Below are 22,040 nucleotides of genomic sequence, written 5' to 3'. Positions count from 1 at the left end.
TGCCCACACTAGGGATTGAACCCAAGATCTTTGCAGTGTTGTGCATCTCCAGCCCTTGTGTGTTTGTTTGTTTATTTGTTTAGGTAAGGTTTTGCTAAGTTGTTCAGGTAAGGCTTGAAGTTTGCAATCCTGCCTCAGACTCCTAGCATGCTAGGATTACGGGTGTGCACCACCATGCCCAACTGAGTGTAAGCTTTCTTATTGTTATTTTCTCCTTAAAAGTTGACCACAGCCTTTAATACTCCAGAAAGTCCCTTTATGCAGATAAAAGTATCCATAGGTGGAAATTGGATAATGTGTTATATAATGAAGCTTCCTTCTGTGTCTATTTCAGTAAATTCTGTTGATCAGTTCATATCATTATCAATTTGTGATAACTAGTCTACATCAATAAACACTAAGTATAGGGCAGTATTGCTTTATTTTTTATGGTACTAGAGATTGAGTCTAGGGCTCCATACATGCTTAGCAAGTACTTCACTCTCCCACCCTTTTTTATTTTACAGAGTGGACTTGCTAAGTTGCTCAGGCCAGCTTTGAAATTGTGATCTTCCTGGGATTATGGTTTTGTGCCATAACGCCCATCATGCATGAGAAAGTTCTGACCTTTCAGCTCCTTTGTTGGATCACAATCTTTGAAGAATTTTTGCCCTTAAACTGAGGACATATTTACGCTTTATTCTATATTCCTGTTATATTTTAATAGTGTATCTTTTATGAACAACCCTTTTTATTGGGAAAGAAAACTTGAAAATGAATTGTCATGTGAAAATGAAGGATTAAAATACTGTTTCTAGAAGGTTGTAGGAAAAATTTTGCAAAGATAATGATGATTGTTAAATAACTTCTCAGGTGAAGTCAAACCTGAAATGCAAATTTCATTTACCAGAAAACAAAGATGAAATTTCTCTAACTTGAAAAATCAGTTTTTATTACTTATATTCACGGATATAGTTTATAATATTACTAAAATACATAAAGCTACCAAATAGATTACATATTTTATTGATTTATATTATTCTTTTTTAAACGTAGGGCATGAAGACTGTGTAAGAGGTTTGGCAATTTTGAGTGAAACAGAATTTCTTTCCTGTGCAAATGATGCTAGTATTAGAAAGTGGCAGATCACTGGAGAGTGTCTTGAGGTGTATTATGGACATACAAATTATATTTATAGCATATCTATTTTTCCAAATTGCAGAGGTAAGATTATTTTGTGTGTTAAAATTTGTATTGTGCACCATTCGATCGCATTCTTGGGACAGGGGGAGGAGGGCTGATTACTTAAATCAGTTTTCTGTTGTAACTGATTAGTAACTTTATTTCCTATATACCTTTTTTATAATGGAAAAAATTACATGGCCATTTTTATATTCATGCAGATCAGTTACAAAATATGTTCTCAAGTGTCTGAGCAAAGATTATAATTTATTGGTACAATATATGGAATAAATAAAAATGTCATTCTTAAAACTGTATGTAAGTGGCAAATATATGAAAATTTAAAACAGTGAGGGCTAAAAATGTCTATTTTATATATAGAAAGATGATGTTTATAAATATGCTTTATTTTTCATTAATTTTAGATTTTGCAACAACGGGAGAAGACAGATCTCTGAGGATTTGGAAACACGGGGAATGTGCCCAAACAATCCGACTGCCAGCTCAGTCCATATGGTGCTGTTGTGTGCTAGACAATGGTGACATTGTGGTTGGTGCAAGGTATTTACAGTGCAGTCAATGAATAAATTTTAAGTAGTGGTTCTGTAGCCTGGTATGCAAACTGAGACTAAGGTGAAGATGTATGTGCAACTGCCATAAGCAAGCCCTGCATAACCTTTCTCTGAGGGAAGAAACATACATAGAGGACAGAAGCCTAAAAACTTAACATAGTGCTCTACTATGGATGAAGAATGGCTAGTAGGTAATCAGCACAGAGTAGTTTGGTGGTCAGAATTCAAGGAGAATTCAAGGAGAAATTTTGGAGAGAAATTCATTAGGGTCAAAAATGCTTGAGGAGGTCAAGGAGTAGACAGTTTAGAAAGCATTTAGATTTGGCTTGAAGGATGTTACCGTCTTTTGACATACCTTTTTGGTGGAAGGTGATAGGACAGAAGGTAAATAAGGGGAGATGAAGTATTGGAGGAAATGGATGAAAGAAAGGATACAGACCTATAGCTGCCCTGGCATTGGAAACAGAGAGGAAAAGAAAGGACTGGCTGTAAGAAAGGTCATGTTGAATGAAGTAGAAGACTTTTATATTTTAGCTGAGGCAGGGCTTAATTGGTTGGCTGAGTCCTATCCTCCACCCCCCATGTTTTAGAAGTTGAAGGAAATCCAATCAAAAAAGTGAAACTGATGCTTATAGAAGGTTAAAAAAAAAAGTATTCTATAGAATTGAGTAAGATTAATACAGCTGAAAGTAGCCAACCTCTTCTACTTCAGGATTTAGGATTGAGAAACCTAAATCTTTGTAATCTTTGAGAGAATGCGGATTGGAGCTATCATCCAGTCTAAACAGGAAGCCACTTTTTTCTTTGAAAGAACAAACAGACTGTCTATAAAGTAAGCCATCCCATTGCTTTTCTTTATACTGTGATACCATGTAGCACTGACTTTAAGTAAGTAATGTATTTCCAGACTGTTTTATACTAGTTTTACTTGGATTTGGTAAGTGTATTAAATACAAATTTCCTGTTGTTTGCCAGTGACTTCCTTTCAAATAGCAGAAATAATAGAGTAGTATGTATTAATGTCAATATAGTGTTATACTCAGCAATAATTACACAGTAACATTTCTCATATTAATAAATATAGGTTGGTTTTGCTTTAGATCATTTAGATGTGAGAATGTTAATACACTATGGCAATGACTTTTAAAATCTTTTTTTCTTATAGTGATGGTATTATTAGAGTATTTACAGAATCAGCAGATCGTACAGCAAGTGCTGAGGAAATTAAAGCTTTTGAAAAAGAACTCTCTCAAGCAACTATAGATTCCAAAACTGGTGATCTAGGGGACATTAATGTTGAACAGCTTCCTGGGAAGGAGCATCTGAATGAACCTGGTAAATATTTCAGTGTATCTAATAGTTAAAAATGCCACCATGTTTGCCTTTGGGAATGTCAAAGGGAAAAAAAAAATGTTATTTTGCTAGTGTTTGTTGTTACTCTTACTGCCAGGTACTGATTTTTGAGTATTTTTACAACAGTCCTCTTGCCTCAGTCTTCTGAGTGCTGGGATCAAAGGTGTGTTCTACCGTACCTGGCCCTTGTATACTTTCTGAGTTGGAGATGGAACTGTTACTGTTTTTCGGGGAATACCATTTTTATTGGAAGCAACAACTGGGGTTATTCAGGTCCTGGTATTTGTCAGATTTTCAGATTCTACATGGTAACCTTTAATGGAACTACCATGTACAAAATACTGACATTTCTTGAAAAAACTACTTCATCCTCTGTTTCTGAAATTCTTATCTGAGTAAAGATGAATTTTTTGTAATTACTCAGCCAAAACAACAAATTAAAAGTGAAATTAAAGGGTGATGGGCTGAGCTAGAACTGGCATGTATCAAGCCCATCTAGATTCCACTCATCATTATGCAGTAATACGGCATCAAGTGGCTTTGAGATGCAAGGGCTGGATACTGTATTCCCTACCTAGACAAGACCCTGGCTGGTCTTGTACTTGTACTTGTGTGCCCTATGGGAGAGAAGTGCGACTCTTTAGAAGACAGGTATTGGTAGCTCCCTCTGCCACTGAAGGCCTTGTTGAGAAGGTGACACTCAAATCCTTAAGGAAACAGAGGAATAAGGAATAGCTGGGCATGTTGGCATGTGCCTAAGACAGGAGGATTGCTCACGGCCCGGAGTCAGAGGCAACCCTGGGTAACATGCGACCCTATCTTGAAAAAAAAAAAGGCTAAGAGCCAGTCTTGACAAGACCTATGTGAGAAGTATCATGAGCTGTGAAAAGGCTTTGTGGGTGCAATAGTACCCACAAAGGAATAGTAGAAAGTAAGGTCAAGAAGGATGTCAGAGGCAGTTGATTCTTGGTCTTGTCTACTTCTTGAAGGATTTAGGCTTTTACTCATGAATGAAATGAGAAGCCACTGAAGGCTTTCAGGTAGAAAAATTTTAGAACTTAAATGTTTGGATAAATGCCTCTGATTGTTGGTTGAACATAAAGCTGTGAAGGACCAAGAGCAAAAGTAGGATGCTGGGTGTGGTGGTACACACCTGTAATCCCAGCTGAGGCAGGAAGATCATTGAGAAGTTTGAGGCAAGCCTGGGCTGTAAAGCAAGTTCAAAGCTGACCCGAACTGCATAGGGAAACCCTGTCTCAAAAAGACAAAAGAGTAGAAGACTATTGACTCAATCCAACTAAGAAATGATGGTGTCTTATACTGAGGGATAGGGATGGTGTTTAGAAGATGTAGCATCCTAAGTATATTTTAAACAATGAGCTGATGGAAATTGCTAAAGGATTGGCTATGGGGTTGAAGGAAAGAGATATCAGACTCTTGCACGTGTTGTCCAGAGCCATGGGAACACTACAAAGAGCTGTTTATGGAAGTGAAATGTGTTAGCAAGAAATACTTGGTAATAAAATGTGTTTTCTTTTTGATGGGCCAGTTACTTTCTAGTAGAATCACTTTCCTTTATTTATTGAAGTTCCCTTTTAACCATTTTTTCTTATACCTTGGAATAGAATTACATTTTAAAAGCTTTTAATAAAATTTTCTTAGAAGACAAAATACATACTTCTTATGTATACATTTTAGTATTAAGAATTTTCTGTATAAATGTTTTTGAATTTCGCTGTGTCATTCTTTCTTCAAATGCTTGTCTAAGGTACTAGAGAAGGACAGACTCGTCTCATCAGAGATGGGGAAAATGTTGAAGCCTATCAGTGGAGTGTTAGCGAAAGGAGGTGGATGAAAATCGGTGATGTTGTCGGCTCAGCTGGTGCAAATCAGCACACATCTGGGAAAGTGTTATATGAAGGGAAAGTATGTCAGTTTCTGCTTTCTAATTGTCTCAAGCCTTTACAGGTTTTCTTTTCCCCATGCTGATAAATTTTTCCCTGTTTTTTTTTTTTTTTTTTTTTTTTTTTGTCTTTTTGAGACAGGATCTTACTGTGCAGTTCAGGCCGGCTTGCTTGAGCTCACTTTGTAGCCCTGGCTGCTCTTGTACTTGCAGCAATCCTCTTGTTTCTGCTTTCTGAGTGCTGGGATTACAAGTGTGCACCACCACATCTGGCTTCCCCATTGTTTTGACAATTATAAAATACATTACTGTGGAGAAATTATCTTTTTCTCTACCTTAAAATAGGTTTTTAAGAAATATCGTTCCAGCCAGGTATAATGCCACATATCTGAATACCAGTACTTGGGAAGGTGAGGCCAGGGGGATCAATGTGATTTTGAGGCTAGTGTGGGCTACATAGTAAGTTCACAACCAGCCTTGAACCTGTCTTAAAATAGTGAGACTCTGTTTTAAAAATAAATAAAATAAAATCAAACTTTAAATACATGTTGAGAGTGCTGTGTGTAATAGAAAATTTAGCTATTATTGATATCCTTTAGAAGTTTCCACACATAACTATTCCCAAGCATTATAGGAGCATCTGTGTTATCTTTCCTCTAGTGCTTTATGCTCAGCTGTATTTAACTTTACAAGATATGAGTGACCCTGCAGGTAGTGTCAACATGGTTTGATGAACAGACAGGGTGGCAGGTGATTCTTGTACTGTGAGATCAGTTGGAAACCCTCCTTTAGCTGTGGAATTAATAGATAGTTGTGATCCATCTCATCCCCCCTCCAGTAAAATGGTAATTTTTTGGCACATGCAAATGATTGCTATTAGTCCTTGTCGGCCAAAGAGAAAGCTTTTATTTAGCACTGTACTTTGGAGAAAGTTTCAGTACTATAATTACTGAAATAACACAAAATGTTACGTATGTCAGTATGTATGAATAGGCAAATGGGTAATCATTTATCTTTCTTGTTTCTGTTTTTCTTATAGGAATTTGATTATGTTTTCTCAATTCATGTCAATGAAGGTGGACCAACATATAAATTACCATATAATATCAGTGATGATCCTTGGATGACTGCATACAACTTCTTGCAGAAGAACGATTTGAATCCCATGTTTTTGGATCAAGTAGCTAAATTTATTATTGATAACACAAAAGGTCAAATGCTGGGAGTTGGGAACACCAGTTTTTCAGATCCGTTTACAGGTGAGTTAGGGTTTGTATTAAATTTTCTGTACTTCTGTAAGCATTGTTTTTTTTTGTATTGTTTTGTTTTCCTTTTGGAATTGAGGATTAAACCAAAGGCCTGTGTGTGCCCAAGAACACATACTACCACTGAGCTCTATCCCAGTTTGGTTGGTTTTCCTGGTAATTTCTTGTTTGTTTGTGTAGTGTTTTGAGACAGCATCTTGTTATATAGTTCAGGTTGGCCTTGAACTTTTGGTAATTCTCCTGCCTCAGCCTCTCAAGTGCTGGGATTACAAGTATGCACTACCATGCCCAGCTTTCCTGGTAATTTAAGTACCTTTTATAAATAGTAATTTAAATAAAAATCAAGATCTGCCAGTGTTTTTACTTCAAGTTTATATTTTAAGCTTCAGATTGTGCAATACTGTATTCTGTAGACATAATCACAAATTGTTCTTTTAAAAGTACAGCCTCACTATAAACTAAATAAAATTAATAACCTTTTACTTAGTCATTTTAAATAGAAACTTGTCTCTTTATGTAGCCTTCTTTTTTAAAAATTTCTTTTGCAATGTTGGAGATCAAACCCAGAACTTCATACATGCTAGATAAATGCTATACTCCTGAGCTCTAGTTTTTATTTTTTAAAATGTATATTATAGTGAAATTTTAAGAAAGGAAATTAATTTCACAGAAAGCTTAGTTAGTTGTACATCAACTCTAGGAGTGAATTGTGAATGTGTGATTTACATGCCAGATTTTAATTTTTTTTTTTTTTTTTTTTTTTTTTTTGTGCCTGTGATGAAACTTATGACCTTGTGCTTGCCAGGCAGGCGCTTAAGCCACTGAGCTAAATTCCCAGCCCCTTTTAATTTTAATTTTACATTAGTTGTTTGTAACATAGTATACTGCACAGTGTCTAAAATGTTATCAATAGCACTAGGCGCTCATCCCAATCTGTAAATTATAAGCCAAAGAGTAGTAGTCTGAATTCTGACTTTTGGAATTTTGATCCTGGTAGCATTTCCCTGAGGCCAGAATCCAGGAAACAGAAGTACAAGAAGAAATAAGAGTGTTTTCTCTTTTTACAAGGACTACTCCATATAAAATTTTGAGTTAGGTACTTTACTGTTAATGTTTTTCTGTCTTCATTTCTTTGTGTATGATAATGACTATTGAACCCAGAGCCATGTAAGTGCTAGTTGAGCACTCTACTAATGAACTGTACCTCCTGCCTACCTATTGTCATTTCTGATTCTGCTTTTCATGTTCTGCAAAAACTGTGTCATCTTTCTGTCTCAAATTCTTACATAGATTTGTTCTTCTTCTCTCACAGATACTTTATCATCTCACAGATCATCTCCTTCTAGATCTGTTGCCCATTCACATAATGAAATTAATTTAACTTGCATGTTGATTAACACAGAATTATTAAACTAACTCACTGTAAATTATTTGACCCTTCAAACATTTGTGATCAACCCAAAAAGAAAAAAAAAAATTAAATACTGAGTGTCTATATATTTTTGTTGATTGTTTCTGTTGCTGGAATTTCAGACTCAGGACAAAAATGAACACATATTGCTGTAGTATATAAGCTATATTATGGGATGAAGAACAGGTATTAAAGCAGTTGACTCTGGAAAGCTAGCAACCACTTGGCTTGTTTTGCTTTTTGAAGACTAACTTTATCAGCATCCTTACGTACTGTTTTGAGGATGACCCGGTTATTTCCATTTAAGTACCAACAAATCATATTCTCATACATCACAGTCTTGTAAATGCATAAACCGAAATCTGTTCCCGTCATAGTACTCATCCTCTTCATAATTCTTTTCTCTAGTAGATTGTAAATTTCAGTAGATAAAAGGAATTTTGTTCTCTGCTGAATCTCCAACACAGAGTATAATGTTTGACACATACATTAATGAAGCAGGACTTCTTTAAAAAGTTTTGATAGCAACTGCAACAGCAGGATTTCTTGTGAATTTGTATAGGAATAGATATAGGAATTTATTTTATATATATAATTTATAAAAATATAAAATATTTTATAACAAATATAAATATATAAAAATTTATATATTTATAAAATTTGTGTCAGCCATTATCTGCAATTCTTTTTTCATATTTGCATTCATTTATTTTAGCAATTGTGTGGTGTGGTTAAGATATTTTTAAAAAGCATTGAAGAAACAAAACTTGGAGAACCACTGAAATTTTTAGTTTTTCTAGCTATCCCTTTAACTGTAATTTCTGTCCTATTATGTGACACCTCGGTCTTCAGTTTTTCTGTAAGCTTAGATTTTTGCAGTGTAAGCATTGTGTTTATGAAATTCAGGATCTTGGTGTGCATAAGCTTTTCCTTTGTTTGCGTGCATAGGTGGCGGTCGGTATGTGCCGGGCTCTTCAGGATCTTCCAGTACGGTGCCAACAGCAGATCCTTTTACAGGTGGGATGCACTTTTGAGTAATACATCCTTCACTAGATAACATTTTGCATTTATGCCTTTACATTTTAAAAATATTATTTCAGTAGCTAATAATTCCCTTGATCTGTATTTTCAGTTCTAATCAGTGTCTTTTTCTTTAACTTCTAATTTTTTCCTTTTCCTTTTCTTTAACTTCTAATTTTTTCCTTTTCCTAGAGTGCTTTTGTAGATTTTCTCATGACTTTTTATATTATTAGATCTTGTCATTCTTCCCGCCAGGGAAGCAAAGTAGTTAACAATGCAGGTTTCAGAGTCACAGACCTTGATTCAGAGTGTGGCTCTCCCACTTAACTTGGTAGTATTTAACTTGTCTGAGCCTTTTTTTCCTATCTGTGAAGTTAGATACTAGAGAATCCCCCAACCAAGACACATAAGTGCTAGCATTGGTGAGATGCTGGCAGTCACACATAGAGAAAAGGCCAGGAGGGTCCTTGATACTGGATAGAGCAGCGCAGTTAAAGCTTCTGTTCATTAGTATTTTGACTTCGCATGGAAGGAGACGTATCTACCCAAGATTATTCTCCCTAATCTAAATTAGTAATGACTTTCTGGAGCCTTCAGAGTGAATTAATACTTGCTGAGGTATGCAAGCCTCAGAGTCAACTTTACTGGAGAAAAAGCTACTTCCTGAATGACTTGCTATCTTTTTTGAAGCTGTTGTTGGATCTTCAGGCAGAGTACCTGGACAATATACTCAGTTTCGGAAGAGATTTCTAGCCTTTATGGAATCCACTGTCCTAGCAAACTTGGTAGTGTGACCTATAAAAGTGTCAAACCAGAATTGTCTCTCACCCATTGATTGGGCTAACATTCAATTAAACCATATTAACTTTCCCATTGCTAGTACGTAATATGTGACACCCACTGCTTCTGGAAAGTAGTGTTTTGCTTTATAGTTTCTGTGGACTCCGTGCATGGCCTGCTGGCACTATGCGAGAGTGGCTTTGTGTCCTGCTTTGCATGCAGAAGCAGAGAAAAGGGAGACGCTAGGGACAAGAATGTTCCCTTCTAGGTACATCCCAGTGATCTGTACCTTTTCTAGACAGGCCCCACTTCCTAACAGCACATGAATTCCTGAACCCTGAGTGGACGAATCCTCTGTGGAGCACCGCATTCCCATGACCCAATCACCTTGCAAACACATGAGACTTTTAGGGGAGATTTTATGTCTAGTTGTTGTTGTTGCTTGATACTAGGGATTGAAATCATGACCTCGTGTTTGCCAGGCAGGCACTTGTGCCCCTGACCCTTGGCCTCACATGTTATATCTAAATCAAAACAGTATCATGAAGTTGTGAATTGCTCTCGGTCAGCTTCCTATGAATGGGTTAGTAGCTCAGATGGAAGTGGTTGTACCCTGTGCATTGATAACAAGTATACTAAAGTAGCCAGCTGTCAAGCTAAATATTGTGCTGGTACCATGGCTATGTAGGAAATCTTTAATGATACAATGCAGTTTCAAATGACAGTAGTGATCTGAAGAGTGATAAAATGATAATTTTATCAATAGTTAAGGAATAGTGACACTCAAATTTACCCAGAGTTCCAAAATGTCCTTGGTAGCTCTTTTCTGGATCACAGAGAACATACCAGCTTCAGCCATTACCAACAAAATCAAGAGAGTTCCAGGGGTTGTCGTAACCGATAATATTTTATGGCTGCACAATATCTGTAATTCTGTAGGCAGTGACTATATAGATATGTGAAATAGCATACAAAATGTCTAAGAGAACTATATCATTAGGTCACTAAACTGTACTTGTATAAAAAATAGTGACATGACCATGTTGAGATTAAGAAAAGTGAATGGCATTATACTCCAGGCAAAATGACTGGAATACATTGAACCATCACTGTGTATCAGTTATCATTATTGTTGCTGCTGTCTCCCAACTGTAGTAGCAGTGGGGCCAAAATATTCCTCACTCGACCTTAAGATCAGTCTTCATTCTCTTCTTTATTAACTTATGTAGTCCTTGAACTTACAGTGCCCATTGCAATGATCTGGGAAGCCTATTAAGTCAACATATTCCAATATTCTATCCTAGAGATTCTGATTCACCAGGTTGAAGGGGAGGTTGAAAGTATCTATGCTCTGAGTCCTCACTCAGTGATCCTGATGAAATGGTCTTAGGCTTGGTTTACTACTCTAAAGTTGCCTAAAGTGGGGTTGATTTATAGTACTGCTGGAGTATGTATAGACTCTGGGAATATGCATATTAAATAGATTATCATTCAGGTGGATAGAGACTGTGCTCTGCCTTTCAATAGCATGATGCCTTGGGCAAGTTATTTAACCTTCCTATTGTAAAATATCAGGAATTACAAAGCTACCTATTTAATACCTCTTTTTCTAAAGAGGATACAACCAAAGAAAATCAAACAGAATAAAACCAGTCAAAATAAAATAATATAAGTGATAGAAGAACTTCAGAACCCTACAAAATCAGCAATAATTACCATAATGCCTTTTGTTCAGAAATCTTCTTCAAAATAGCTGCAAATACTCTTGGACACAGTAAAAATTGAACAGAACAGATAGAGTAGAAACAATAAAAAGAAAACAATGAATGCAATAAAAGACTTCAAAATAAGCTATCATAATATGTCTTGCTTTCTTTTAAATAGCTGCTCATGCCATCAGATTTAACCTAATCAAACAAAACAAAAAAGAGTAAAACTCAACACAAGAAAACAATAAAAATGATATAGTCCGAGGCAGGAATCACCTCTCTGTGAGGCCTGGTTCTCTCTCCCACAGTCCACTAATGGTGCTGACTCACAGAGAGAGGCTGGCATATGGCTTTCCCACTCCAGCAGCAGCCCTTAAATGGCACTGGTTTCTAGGTGGGCATCATGTCCTTGTGAGGCCTGGTTCTCTTCCTCCACAGTCCATGAGTGGCTGCTAGTTAATACTTTAATGAATATATACATATACAGTGCTTAGCAGTCATTGTTTTAATTACTCCTATTTACATTGTTTTTAGATTTTGTTTTTGGCCTTTTCTGTGTATACTGCACCAGTTATACCAACTCCTAAATTATATAAACTTGGTGTAAATAGTTCTTTAAGGAGCTGATCCAGGCTTTTGAACATCTCCAGCTGTAGCAGATTCTCTTGCCACACTTATTTTCATGTTTTTTCCTTTCTCTATTCAGTTAAGGTCGTCTGGAAGGTGACAGGCATTCCTAACTCTTCAGCAAGTCTACCTGGCTCTGTTGTATTCTAGCACCTAGTCCTGTCTTTTAACTTTACTAGGAAAGGGTTCACATTTTGTAATGGGAATCTTTCTCTTCAGTCCACTTATATTTTTATAATTTACTAAACTTTATACTCTGTATACCATCTAATGTTTGTTTTGTCACTTGAGGATTACGTTTTTTAGCTTAACATTTATTGGGTACTTACTGCATACTGGTGTATGGCACATTGCTCTAAGTATATTTGTCTGTATTAAGTTTATAGCATTTACTGTGTATGTAAAGACACTACTCTGAAATGTGATTAATAATGAAGAAGATTTGTGAAAAAGGAAGTTTTTCACCTTTATGTTTTGTATTTCGCTTACCAGGAGTATTGTTGCATTTTAGGTGCCGGTCGTTATGTGCCAGGTTCTGCAAGCACAGGTGCTAACATGATGGGAGTTGACCCGTTTACAGGTACATGGTTTTGATTTCTTTCCTTTCTTTTAAATTTTAAAATTCATTGAAACTTTTTATTTTATGAAAATAAAGTTGTATTTTCTTGCTTACATTTTCATAGTAAATAATTTTCTTGGTTTGACTTCTAGAATTTTCTCAAAATTGCCTTATTGCATCCTAAACTCTAGGGAGCTAATAAAAGTAGGCTTGAACCTTATCTCCAAAAGAGGGCACTGCTAAAAATATTGGCCCTATATTGGAGTCTTCGTAAGAGTAGTATAATCATCCAATGTGATTCTGACCCACAGCCTGGATCCAAAGCTACTGTTTTTACTGCAAAGTCTGGTCCCTTACAAAATCTGTTTATTCCAATTGTTCCTTCATTTTTTCTTAATGTGCCAAGAGTACCATTCACTAGCCCAGCATGATAGCACCACACCTGTAATTCCCATACTTTGGGAGGCTGAGGCAGGAGGATTTGAGCCCAGCCTAGGCAACTTAGTGAAACTTCGTTTTAAAATAAAAAGGGCTGGGGATGTAGCTCAGTGCAAAGGTCTTGGGTTCAGGTCTCACACGGAGAGTGAACTGTGCAAGATTTAAGGTAACAGTGCTCCTTTCCATTTTCCAGAAGTTTCGTGTAACAATTTGGTATCTATACTATACTGAATCTTTGTGTACTTTAGTCTAAGTATTATTATCTCACTTCTAAATTAATGAAGCAGTTAATTTCCAAATTGGTCTCGCCATACATAGGACAGCCAGGGATCTTTACAGTTTATTCTGTTTGCCCTCCTGCCCCACCCTAATAAAGCACTCTGAAATGTCATCCCGTCTGTCCTTACATTCCTCTCTGTCTTCCATCCAGCCATGCAGGCTTGAGTCAGTTTCTTGAGTGTGCCATGCTGTTTTCTGTCTTGGGAGCCTTGAGCACACGGTTCTGGTTTGTTATACTTTTTTTTTACTTGGACAACAGGTTATTGGTTGTTACTCCCTACCCTCAAAGCTTGCCCCACTCCTTCCCTTTTAAATTTGAAATATTGTTATTTATTACATGAGCTCAGTAAATCTTTTTTGATCACCCACATATGTCCTTTGCCCAAATACCTACTGTGTTATAAGGTTTCTTTGTGTTCTATACTTTTCTTTAGGGAACTTTTCCTTACATAGTGCTTGTTTGAAAATTTGAGTAACATTTGTATTCTCTTTTACAATGACTATAGACTGTAATAACTAGGAGTGCTGTCAATGTCTAGATAGCTCATCTTTGGCCATGTCTGGTATTTTATGTTGTATAAACAGAACTAATGTTATACAATTACTTCTTGTTTCATCTGTATTCACCTTTGCTCCTTTCTAAGATAATCCTTACATTAAAATAATTTTTATTCCTGTTTTTGCAAAACATTTTAATTTTACATCAGAGCAAAATAGACTATAAGTGAGATTTAAAATGTGTAAGATATTAGATGTAAATTAATATATTAGTTGAAGTTGCTTTATTCCATTGAATATTGCTGAATTTTCATCTTACGCTGGATTTTTCATCATCATATACTGAAATATCAGTGAATATAAGCTACTAGTATCTAAAATCTTGTTAGATGATTTATTTCCTTTTCTTTATGTAAGATTTCATGTTATTTTTATTGTATGCACTATGCAGTTACATATGCCAATAAAACTTTGTAAAAACAAAGTTGTACAATTAGAAAAATATTGTTTTGTCACTTTATATAATTTTCATAATCTTCTATTCCTAAATAGGAAATAGTGCCTACCAGTCAGCTGGATCTAAAACACTGAATATTTATTTCCCTAAAAAAGAGGCTGTCACTTTTGACCAAGCAAACCCTACACAAATACTAGGTAAATATTTCAATGAATTTTTTCACCCGTCGATTGTTTAAGGTTTTCTCCTACTGTATCATATCATCACTTGCATACTTAAATGAATAGAGACGTCTGATGTGGTGTTGCACAGCTGTGTTGACTGAGAATATATGATCTAGTAAGGAACCCTTCAACTTTGTAAGAAGAAGCCTTACACAATTACAGGATAAATGATGTATGGTGACTTTTAAGGATGAAAAAACTACGGGGGAAAAAACGTAAAGGCCACCTACTGCCAAACTGAATGTTTTCAGAAAAAAAATGAAAATGAACAAGTAAACCATTTGAAAAGAGCATATCTTTCAAAAATTAGCAACCCTTAGAAATAATAAAGGTTGTTTTAAGTTCCCCATTAGAAATGAAACTGTGCTCTACTTACTGTGATGGCTTTTTCTGTTAATTTGTTTTTCTAAAAGTAAAGCAACTGTTTTTGGGACTAAGAAATGCTATCTGTTTGTTACAGATATCATGGTAAGGCTTAACTGAGATAACATTCAGACCTGAATAAAAGGAAGAGATTTTTGATCATTATTATCCATTATATTTATAAAAATCACTTTGGGACGTTCTTAATTAATTTTAGAAAAATAAGCATATGTACATTTTCAGATATTTTTAAATCATATCTAAGATTTCTTGTTTTTGGAGTTTAAGAAAATTTGGTTTTCAATAGTCTTAATATTCATATTTTTAATGTTAAAGATTAGTGAATAGGTCCATTTACAACTGGTAAAAATTTTAAAATGTGGACAATATCTTTTTTTACTCTTCTGACAAGTATTTGAACTTTTTTATTGTGAAGACTTTTCAAGAAATGGTATCAGATAACTCAAGGTAGTGGTCATGAAAGGGATACAGGTATTACAGGTAACTGATAAGGTTTGAAAGAAATTTCAAACAGGAGAAGAAAAGAGTTTCTTCTAAATAAAAATTTTAAATATTGTAATGTCAAATATGTATGTGAAACTAAGTTAAGTTAAATATTATCAGGCATTTAACTCAACTATTTTTGACAACCATAGAAATTGTCTTAAGTTGGCTAAAAAATTGTAATGTTTTTATTGGGCAAATAGGAGACTGACTTATATTTATGTCTATATAACATGATACTGCTTTGAAACTGTTGGGAACGGTCACAAGTATACTTTAAAACTATTACAAGCAGAAAGCTTTAGAAGTTCTTAGAAAATAACAGGTAAAATAAAAATGATCACAATAAGCTATCTGTGACCTTTTACCATGGAGTGTTTAGCTTTAAAAAAAAGACAAGACCTTTTAAAAATTGTATGTTTTTTTTTTTAATTAATGTTGTTCAGTATAGTATTCTTACTGAAAAATTTGGCTTTTATATGTTATCTGGCTAACTACAGTTAAGTAATTTGGAAGGTTTGGCTTTGGATTCTAGGAAAACTGAAAGAACTTAATGGAACTGCACCTGAAGAGAAGAAGTTAACTGAGGATGACTTGGTGCTTCTTGAAAAGATTCTTTCCCTAATATGTAATAGTTCTTCAGAAAAACCCACAGCCCAGCAACTACAGATTTTGTGGAAAGCTATTAACTGGCCTGAAGGTATAACTGCACTTGCAAATATAATTAGAAAGCTTTTATTTCTCTGTGTTACTGGTGCTTCTGGACTGCATTAACATGGATAATTCAAAGTGTGAAAAACTTACTATACGGAGGCACTAAGTCACTGCAATCATAATCTTGTGTTTGAGAATCTGACGGTACAAGTTGAGTGTATCTGAAATGCTTGGGACAAGAGGTGTTTTAGATTTTGAGGTTTTTCAAATGTTGAGATATTTGCATAGACAGTATCAGTTGAACATCTTCATTCTGAAAATTCGAGTCAGAAGTACCAAGCACTGAAATCAAACTTCAGATTTTTAGTTCTCAGCCTATAATTGAAGGAGTGATTAAAATACATGAAATATTCACATTTTTAAAAGTTACCACAATAGAAAACACATTTCCTTTAACCCCATCAAAATCATCCTCCTTGATTCACACATGCTTTCCTCCTCAGTCTTGCCACTTTCTAGGTTATCTCTGGAAGTTCAGTTTTCTGAGGGAAACCAGGGGTGGTTAGAATGATGGTTAATGCTGGTGCCATCCAGCAGAAAGGCGCTGGTAAGAACACTGCTGTGTGTCCTCATCACCTCAGGCCTGGATTTGGCATCGATGAGCCTGTGAAAGGTGGACATTTGAATCAGTTCAGCACATCTGGGCAGTCACAGCAGTGCAGCTCAAGACACTCACAGAAACAGACGTTCAGAGCTGCTTCCGAGAGTGGGAAAGTGTGTTTGAAGCCGGGGCGCGCGCGCGCACACACACACACACACACACACACACTAATGGCAATGTGTCTTTAATAATAACTTCAGGCATTCGCTGTCTTTTTCAGGCAGTTGTATCATAATGCCCTTACATGCACAATTTGTATATTTGTAAGACCTTTTGTGAACCACCTGGAAGCTGTCCAAAAAATTCAATAGGACCTGTTAAACCTTGTTTGAACTAACAAGTACTTGGTATATTTGTTAAGGTTTTTTGTTTGTTTGTTTTTTGAGACAGTGTCTTGCTGTGTAGCCCAAGCTTGCTTCAAATTAAAAATAATCTTGCTTATCCTCCCACCTGCTGAAATTATAGGCATGTGCTACCAGTTTAGCTCCCTAATTTTTCATGCCATTGATTTACTAGACAGAATTTTTTTCCACAAAAACGTTCTGTATTACAGATTTCACTGGTTATGTGAAGTATTTATCTGTATTTCCTTCTAATGACACAGTTTACGGAGCACATGTCAGAGTTTCTGACTTACAGTGATAATAAGATTGTCTGGGGCATGTATTCCAATGGAATCTACTCATGCCGTTGATTATTATAATGCTCCCACCAACCTGTGAGCATTCTATCAGCGTGTATTAACCAACTCTTGGTCTTGTTACAACAGCCAGGTTTCCCACTGCATTCATTAACTTCATTGTCAAACACCTACTGTGTGTCGTGCTATTTGATTACTTGAGAGTTTCCTCATTTTATGGCGTATTTAATCTTACAGCAATAAGTCCAGTCTATAAATGGAATAAAAAGTTTTTAAAATCCATTTTTATTACTACACATTTGCAATGTATAGTGATCCCTTTCATCATAGGAAATTTATGCTTGTGTATCAAATGTCTTCAGTCTTTATTTACCATTCCCTTCCCTACCCTTCAGCCTTTTTTTCCCTCCCGATTTACAAATGTTTCCATTTTTTTCCTTTCCATTCTTTTTTTTCCACATCCATTTTTTCATCTTTCTCTTCTCCTCCCCCCTCGCTTGTTCTCCTTCCCATTTGAACATATTCTTCTTACTTCCCAGTGTCTTTCCTACATTTTGCTGCTTATTTACCTCTTAGGTTTCTCACACAAAAGAAACAATGTGGTATATAAATGCATGTGTCTAATTTTTTCACTTAACATTGTAGTCTTCAGGTGCATTCACTTACCTAAAAGTGACTCGAGTTTATCATTCTTTATGACACAGTAAGACTCCATTGTATATAAATGCTACATTTGCTGTGTCCATTTATCTTTTGATAAGCATATGGCCTGTTTCCAAGATTTAGCTGTTACAGGTTGTGCTACTAGAAACATGGTTGTACATGTGGTATGGTGTTTTTAACTCCTCGTGGAGATACCTAGAAGGGGCATAGCTGGGTCAAATGGAACTAGTTTTAATTTTCTGAGGAATCTCCACGCTGATTGGCATAGTAGTTTTTCCAACTCACACTCCCACCAATAATGGAAAAGGGTTCCTTTTTTCCAGACAGCCTTGTCAGCATTTGTATTTATTTCTTGATGATAGTCATTCTTTCTGGATGGAGGTGGAGTCTCAGTGTTGTATTAATTTGCATTTCTTGAGTGAACAGTGCTATTGAACATTTTTTTTGTTGTCTGTACTTGTTTATCTAAGAAGTATCTGTTTATTTCTCAGATGCCTGTTTTTGGATTGGGTCTTTAAATTTAGGGGTTCTAATTTTTCAAGTTCATTAAATATGTTAAATGTTAGTCCTTTGTCTGAGGAGTAACTGGTAAAATTTTCCCGTTCTGTGGGCTCTTCACTCTGTTGAGCCATTTTGGTTTTAGATTATTACATGATGTGAAATAAGGGTTTGGGTTCAATTTTTGACATGGAAGTCCAGTTTTCCCAGCACTGTTTATTAAAGAGGCTCTGTCTTTCGGTGAAAGTGTTAACACCTTTGTCTGAAGTTGTTTGTTTTCTGTCCTGTTCCATTGATCCTCAGCTTTGTTTCTTTGCCAGTACTACGCTGTTTGTATCACTGTGGTTTTGTAGAATAACTTTACCCTGGGGACTGTTGATATCCCTATTTGGCTCTTGTAGCCCAGAATTGGTTTTGCCTCTTTAGGCTCCTGATGTGTTTTAGTTTGTTTTCTCTGGTTCTGTGAGGTATGCTGTTGGTATTTTGATTGGGATTGCATTAAATTTGTTTAATAGTTTTGGAAGTATGGTAATTTTCACTGTACTGACTTGCTATCCAAGAACAGAGGATGTCTTTTTCTGATAGCCTCTTCAGTCTCCTTTCAGAGTACTGTCACTTTCAATGTAGAGATCTTTTCACTTCCCTCATTGCACTGGTAACTAAGTGTTTCATTTTTCTTCATGCTATTGTGAAAGGCCTTGTTTCCCTGATTTCTACCTCAGTGAATTTGTTATTTGTGTATGGGAGCTCTATTGATTTTTGAGAGTCAACGTTATTTCCTGCTAAACTGTGGATTGGTCTATTAATTCTAGGAGTCTTTTGGTAGAGTTTTTGGGGTCTTCTCTGCAGAGTATCATGTCATCAGCAAATAATAATAATTTAACTTCTTTCTTTTCTATATTTCCTTATTCCTCTTGTCTAATTGCTCTAGCTGATGTTTCCAAAACTATTGAATAAGAGTGATAATATGGGGCATACTGGCCTTGCTCCTGATTTTAGAGTAAAGAATTTTCAGTTTTTGACCATTTAGTATGATGTCTTATGTTACTTTTGTAGAGGACAAATAAAAGCCTTGAAAATTGAGTAACAGTCATGTGGAGTTTTCTGGGTTTTTGAAAATACTGATTTTTGAATTTTCCTTTCTAACAGACATTGTGTTTCCTGCCCTTGACATTCTCCGATTATCAATCAAGCATCCCAGTGTGAATGAGGACTTCTGTGGTGAGAAGGAAGGTGCCCACTTCAGCGGCCATCTTATCAGTCTTCTGAGCCCCGCAGGAAAGCCAGCAAACCAGCTGCTTGCTCTCAGGACTTTCTGCAATTGCTTTGTTGGCCAGGCAGGGCAAAAACTTATGATGTCCCAGAGGGAATCACTCATTTCCCACGCAATAGAACTGAAATCAGGGAGCAATAAGAACATCCACATTGCTCTGGCTACACTGACTCTGAACTACTCTGTTTGTTTTCACAAAGACCATAACATTGAAGGCAAAGCTCAGTGTTTGTCAGTAATTAGCACAATCTTGGAAGTTGTACAAGACCTAGAAGCCACTTTTAGACTTCTCGTGGCTCTTGGGACACTGATCAGTGATGACTCAAATGCTGTACAGTTAGCCAGGTCTCTAGGTGTCGATTCACAGATAAGAAAGTATGCCTCAGTGTCAGAACCAGCTAAAGTAAGCGAGTGCTGCCGGTTTATCCTAAATTTGCTGTAGCAATGGGGAGGAGCCTGAGCTGAGGTTACGGGGGTTGTTCGGTCACATGCTTGGTTACAGGGAATACAAAGAAAAAAAGCTACTGTGGATTAAGTACAATGTCAGATCTTGTAAAGTGATGGGGAGGGGAACAGAAGAAATAAAGTTTTTGCACTGTTGAACTGTGAGATTTTCCTGTGTAATATTGGGTAGGTTTTCAAGAGCATAGAAGCATAGAAGCAAATTAAGAACTGTAGTCAACAACCCAACTCCCAGGGTATTTTCTACCTTCCTGTGGCTACTCAGGAGAGCATAGTGCTTTCTATAACCTGCTTCACAGCTTCTGTGCACCCAATTCCTGATTGTTGGCTTTTATTTAACTTCTGTGCTTTCCTTGTTAATGTTTTAACAGCATGGACATATTTCCAGGTCTCACTTTAGGATTTACTTTAAAGTTTTTAAAAATTTGTTATGAATTACGTATTAAAAAGATATAAAATAATTTTATTTAAGTCATTTGCAAGTAGAAGATATATCTGATGATATTTTTAGATGCAGAAAAAATTAGTAAGCTATGTTAAATCACGTCAACTCAGATACGTCTTCAAAACTGATTGCAGATTAGATTTAGTTTGTTTTCCCCTTGACTACTTGAGATAATTTCGTTTTTTCACTTGAGTTTTGATATTCAGTTTTTAATTTTTGGTCATTTTAATTGTTTCACAGGGAAATTTGGACCATGTTCAGTTTTATTAGGCTACTATGAAAACAAACATACATCAAACTATTATTATTTAAAAATCTAGAGCCTCTCATGCGAAATTAGTATTTTTGAACCCCTAGCACTATCCCAGCAGTATACTGTACAATTTGATATTTAATCTTCAAACTGCTTTAAATGAAGGGTGATACTTGTTTTAAAAAAGTAAAGACAATAAAAATTCATAGAAGTAAAAAAGAAAAACGACCTTAGGAATATATGTTGACTGTTCAAAAGTTACAGCTTGTCTTGCCATAGCTTCCTAGAGAGGAGGTAACAGATAAGAAACCACCCATAATTATTATAATTTGTTTCCATGAAAGATAAGCTAGTTTCTTAAGCATTGTGCCCCTCTTATTTGGAGGTGCGGAGGGTAAACGGGGGTTAAACCAAGGGGGGGCTGAGGCATGTCTTTAGCCCTTTGGAGACAGAGTCATAAGTTGCCCTCACTGGCCTTGAATTTGTAATCCTCTAGCCTCAGCCTCCTGAGTAGCTGAGATTATAGGAGTACAAGCCATGCCTGGGATATATTTCTGTTTTTATAGTAGAAGAAATTTTTTTCACAAAGATGATACTGCCTAAAATATTGAGCAATCCTCTCAACATTTAATGGTATGAAGAAATCCATGAGGGTTCCTGCTTCATGCTAAATTGCAGTCTAAAAAAGACGCTTTTTCCCAGTAGGGAAGCAGTCATTCGGATTGTCTACATTGACTTAGGGGAAAGCTTATGGAATATCAGAAGAGAATGAGTAAAATTTAAATATAGTAGGTATGTACCTCGCTAAGTATTAAATTTCCGTTGTGTACCTGAACTTTAAGTATTATTTGCTGGTTCACTTAGATATGTATGAACTTTTGCTGAATTGGGGTTTGGATTTTTACATCAACATTGAATGGCAACAAAACTGAGTATTTAACTGAGGTCATTCTAGTGCAGCTACAATACACTACTTGTCCAGTATAGCTTGTAACTGTTAAGTATTTCTGAAATTATTTCAGAAAACTAGGTATCTTTGAATAATGGTTAGGCATAGTCTTGTTTAAAGGATATTAGTTCACTCTTCAAAATATAAAGAGTGGACAACTGTAAATACTCTGCTTTTTATCACTTGTCATAACAACCTTTATTGTTTCATGTTTGTACAGTTTAACAGAACTGAAGTCTGCTACTTGAAGTCTAATTGTTAAATATGGGTTTGATATTTTAAAGATTTTTTAATTTATATTTTTCTATGATTCTCTGAATATATTTTTTCTGAATGTGAAAGAAATAAGCATTTTTTGAATGAAACACATTCCCCCACACATACACCAAATAAAAATTGCCTATAATCCCACTGTAGAA

The 22,040-nt window shown here is 35.8% G+C and overlaps 1 protein-coding gene across 2 annotated transcripts in view; it reads left to right on the top strand.

The window, feature by feature from the left end:
* Plaa (phospholipase A2 activating protein) overlaps nucleotides 1-20,115 on the top strand; it is a 36,438-nt gene extending 16,323 nt beyond the window's left edge. Inside the window, exons 5-14 of one of the 2 annotated variants that reach the window (XM_063252072.1) lie at nucleotides 1,036-1,203; nucleotides 1,587-1,722; nucleotides 2,899-3,068; nucleotides 4,855-5,012; nucleotides 6,029-6,248; nucleotides 8,614-8,682; nucleotides 12,313-12,381; nucleotides 14,128-14,229; nucleotides 15,659-15,823; nucleotides 19,389-20,115. In XM_063252072.1, the coding sequence (XP_063108142.1) occupies nucleotides 1,036-1,203; nucleotides 1,587-1,722; nucleotides 2,899-3,068; nucleotides 4,855-5,012; nucleotides 6,029-6,248; nucleotides 8,614-8,682; nucleotides 12,313-12,381; nucleotides 14,128-14,229; nucleotides 15,659-15,823; nucleotides 19,389-19,954 (1,823 nt within the window). In that variant the 3' untranslated portion in view covers nucleotides 19,955-20,115. The remainder of the gene's footprint in view (nucleotides 1-1,035; nucleotides 1,204-1,586; nucleotides 1,723-2,898; nucleotides 3,069-4,854; nucleotides 5,013-6,028; nucleotides 6,249-8,613; nucleotides 8,683-12,312; nucleotides 12,382-14,127; nucleotides 14,230-15,658; nucleotides 15,824-19,388) is intronic. The other variant, XM_013143050.3, reaches the window with a different exon arrangement.
* Nucleotides 20,116-22,040: the final 1,925 nt, after the last annotated feature.

Source organism: Cavia porcellus, unplaced genomic scaffold (genome assembly GCF_034190915.1).
Source record: "Cavia porcellus strain 051 isolate PalLab524CR breed Dunkin Hartley unplaced genomic scaffold, mCavPor4.1 scaffold_1, whole genome shotgun sequence".
Classification (NCBI taxonomy): Eukaryota; Metazoa; Chordata; class Mammalia; order Rodentia; family Caviidae; genus Cavia; species Cavia porcellus.
Note: the sequence above shows the minus strand (reverse complement) of the source record. Positions and strands in the feature narration are given on the sequence as shown.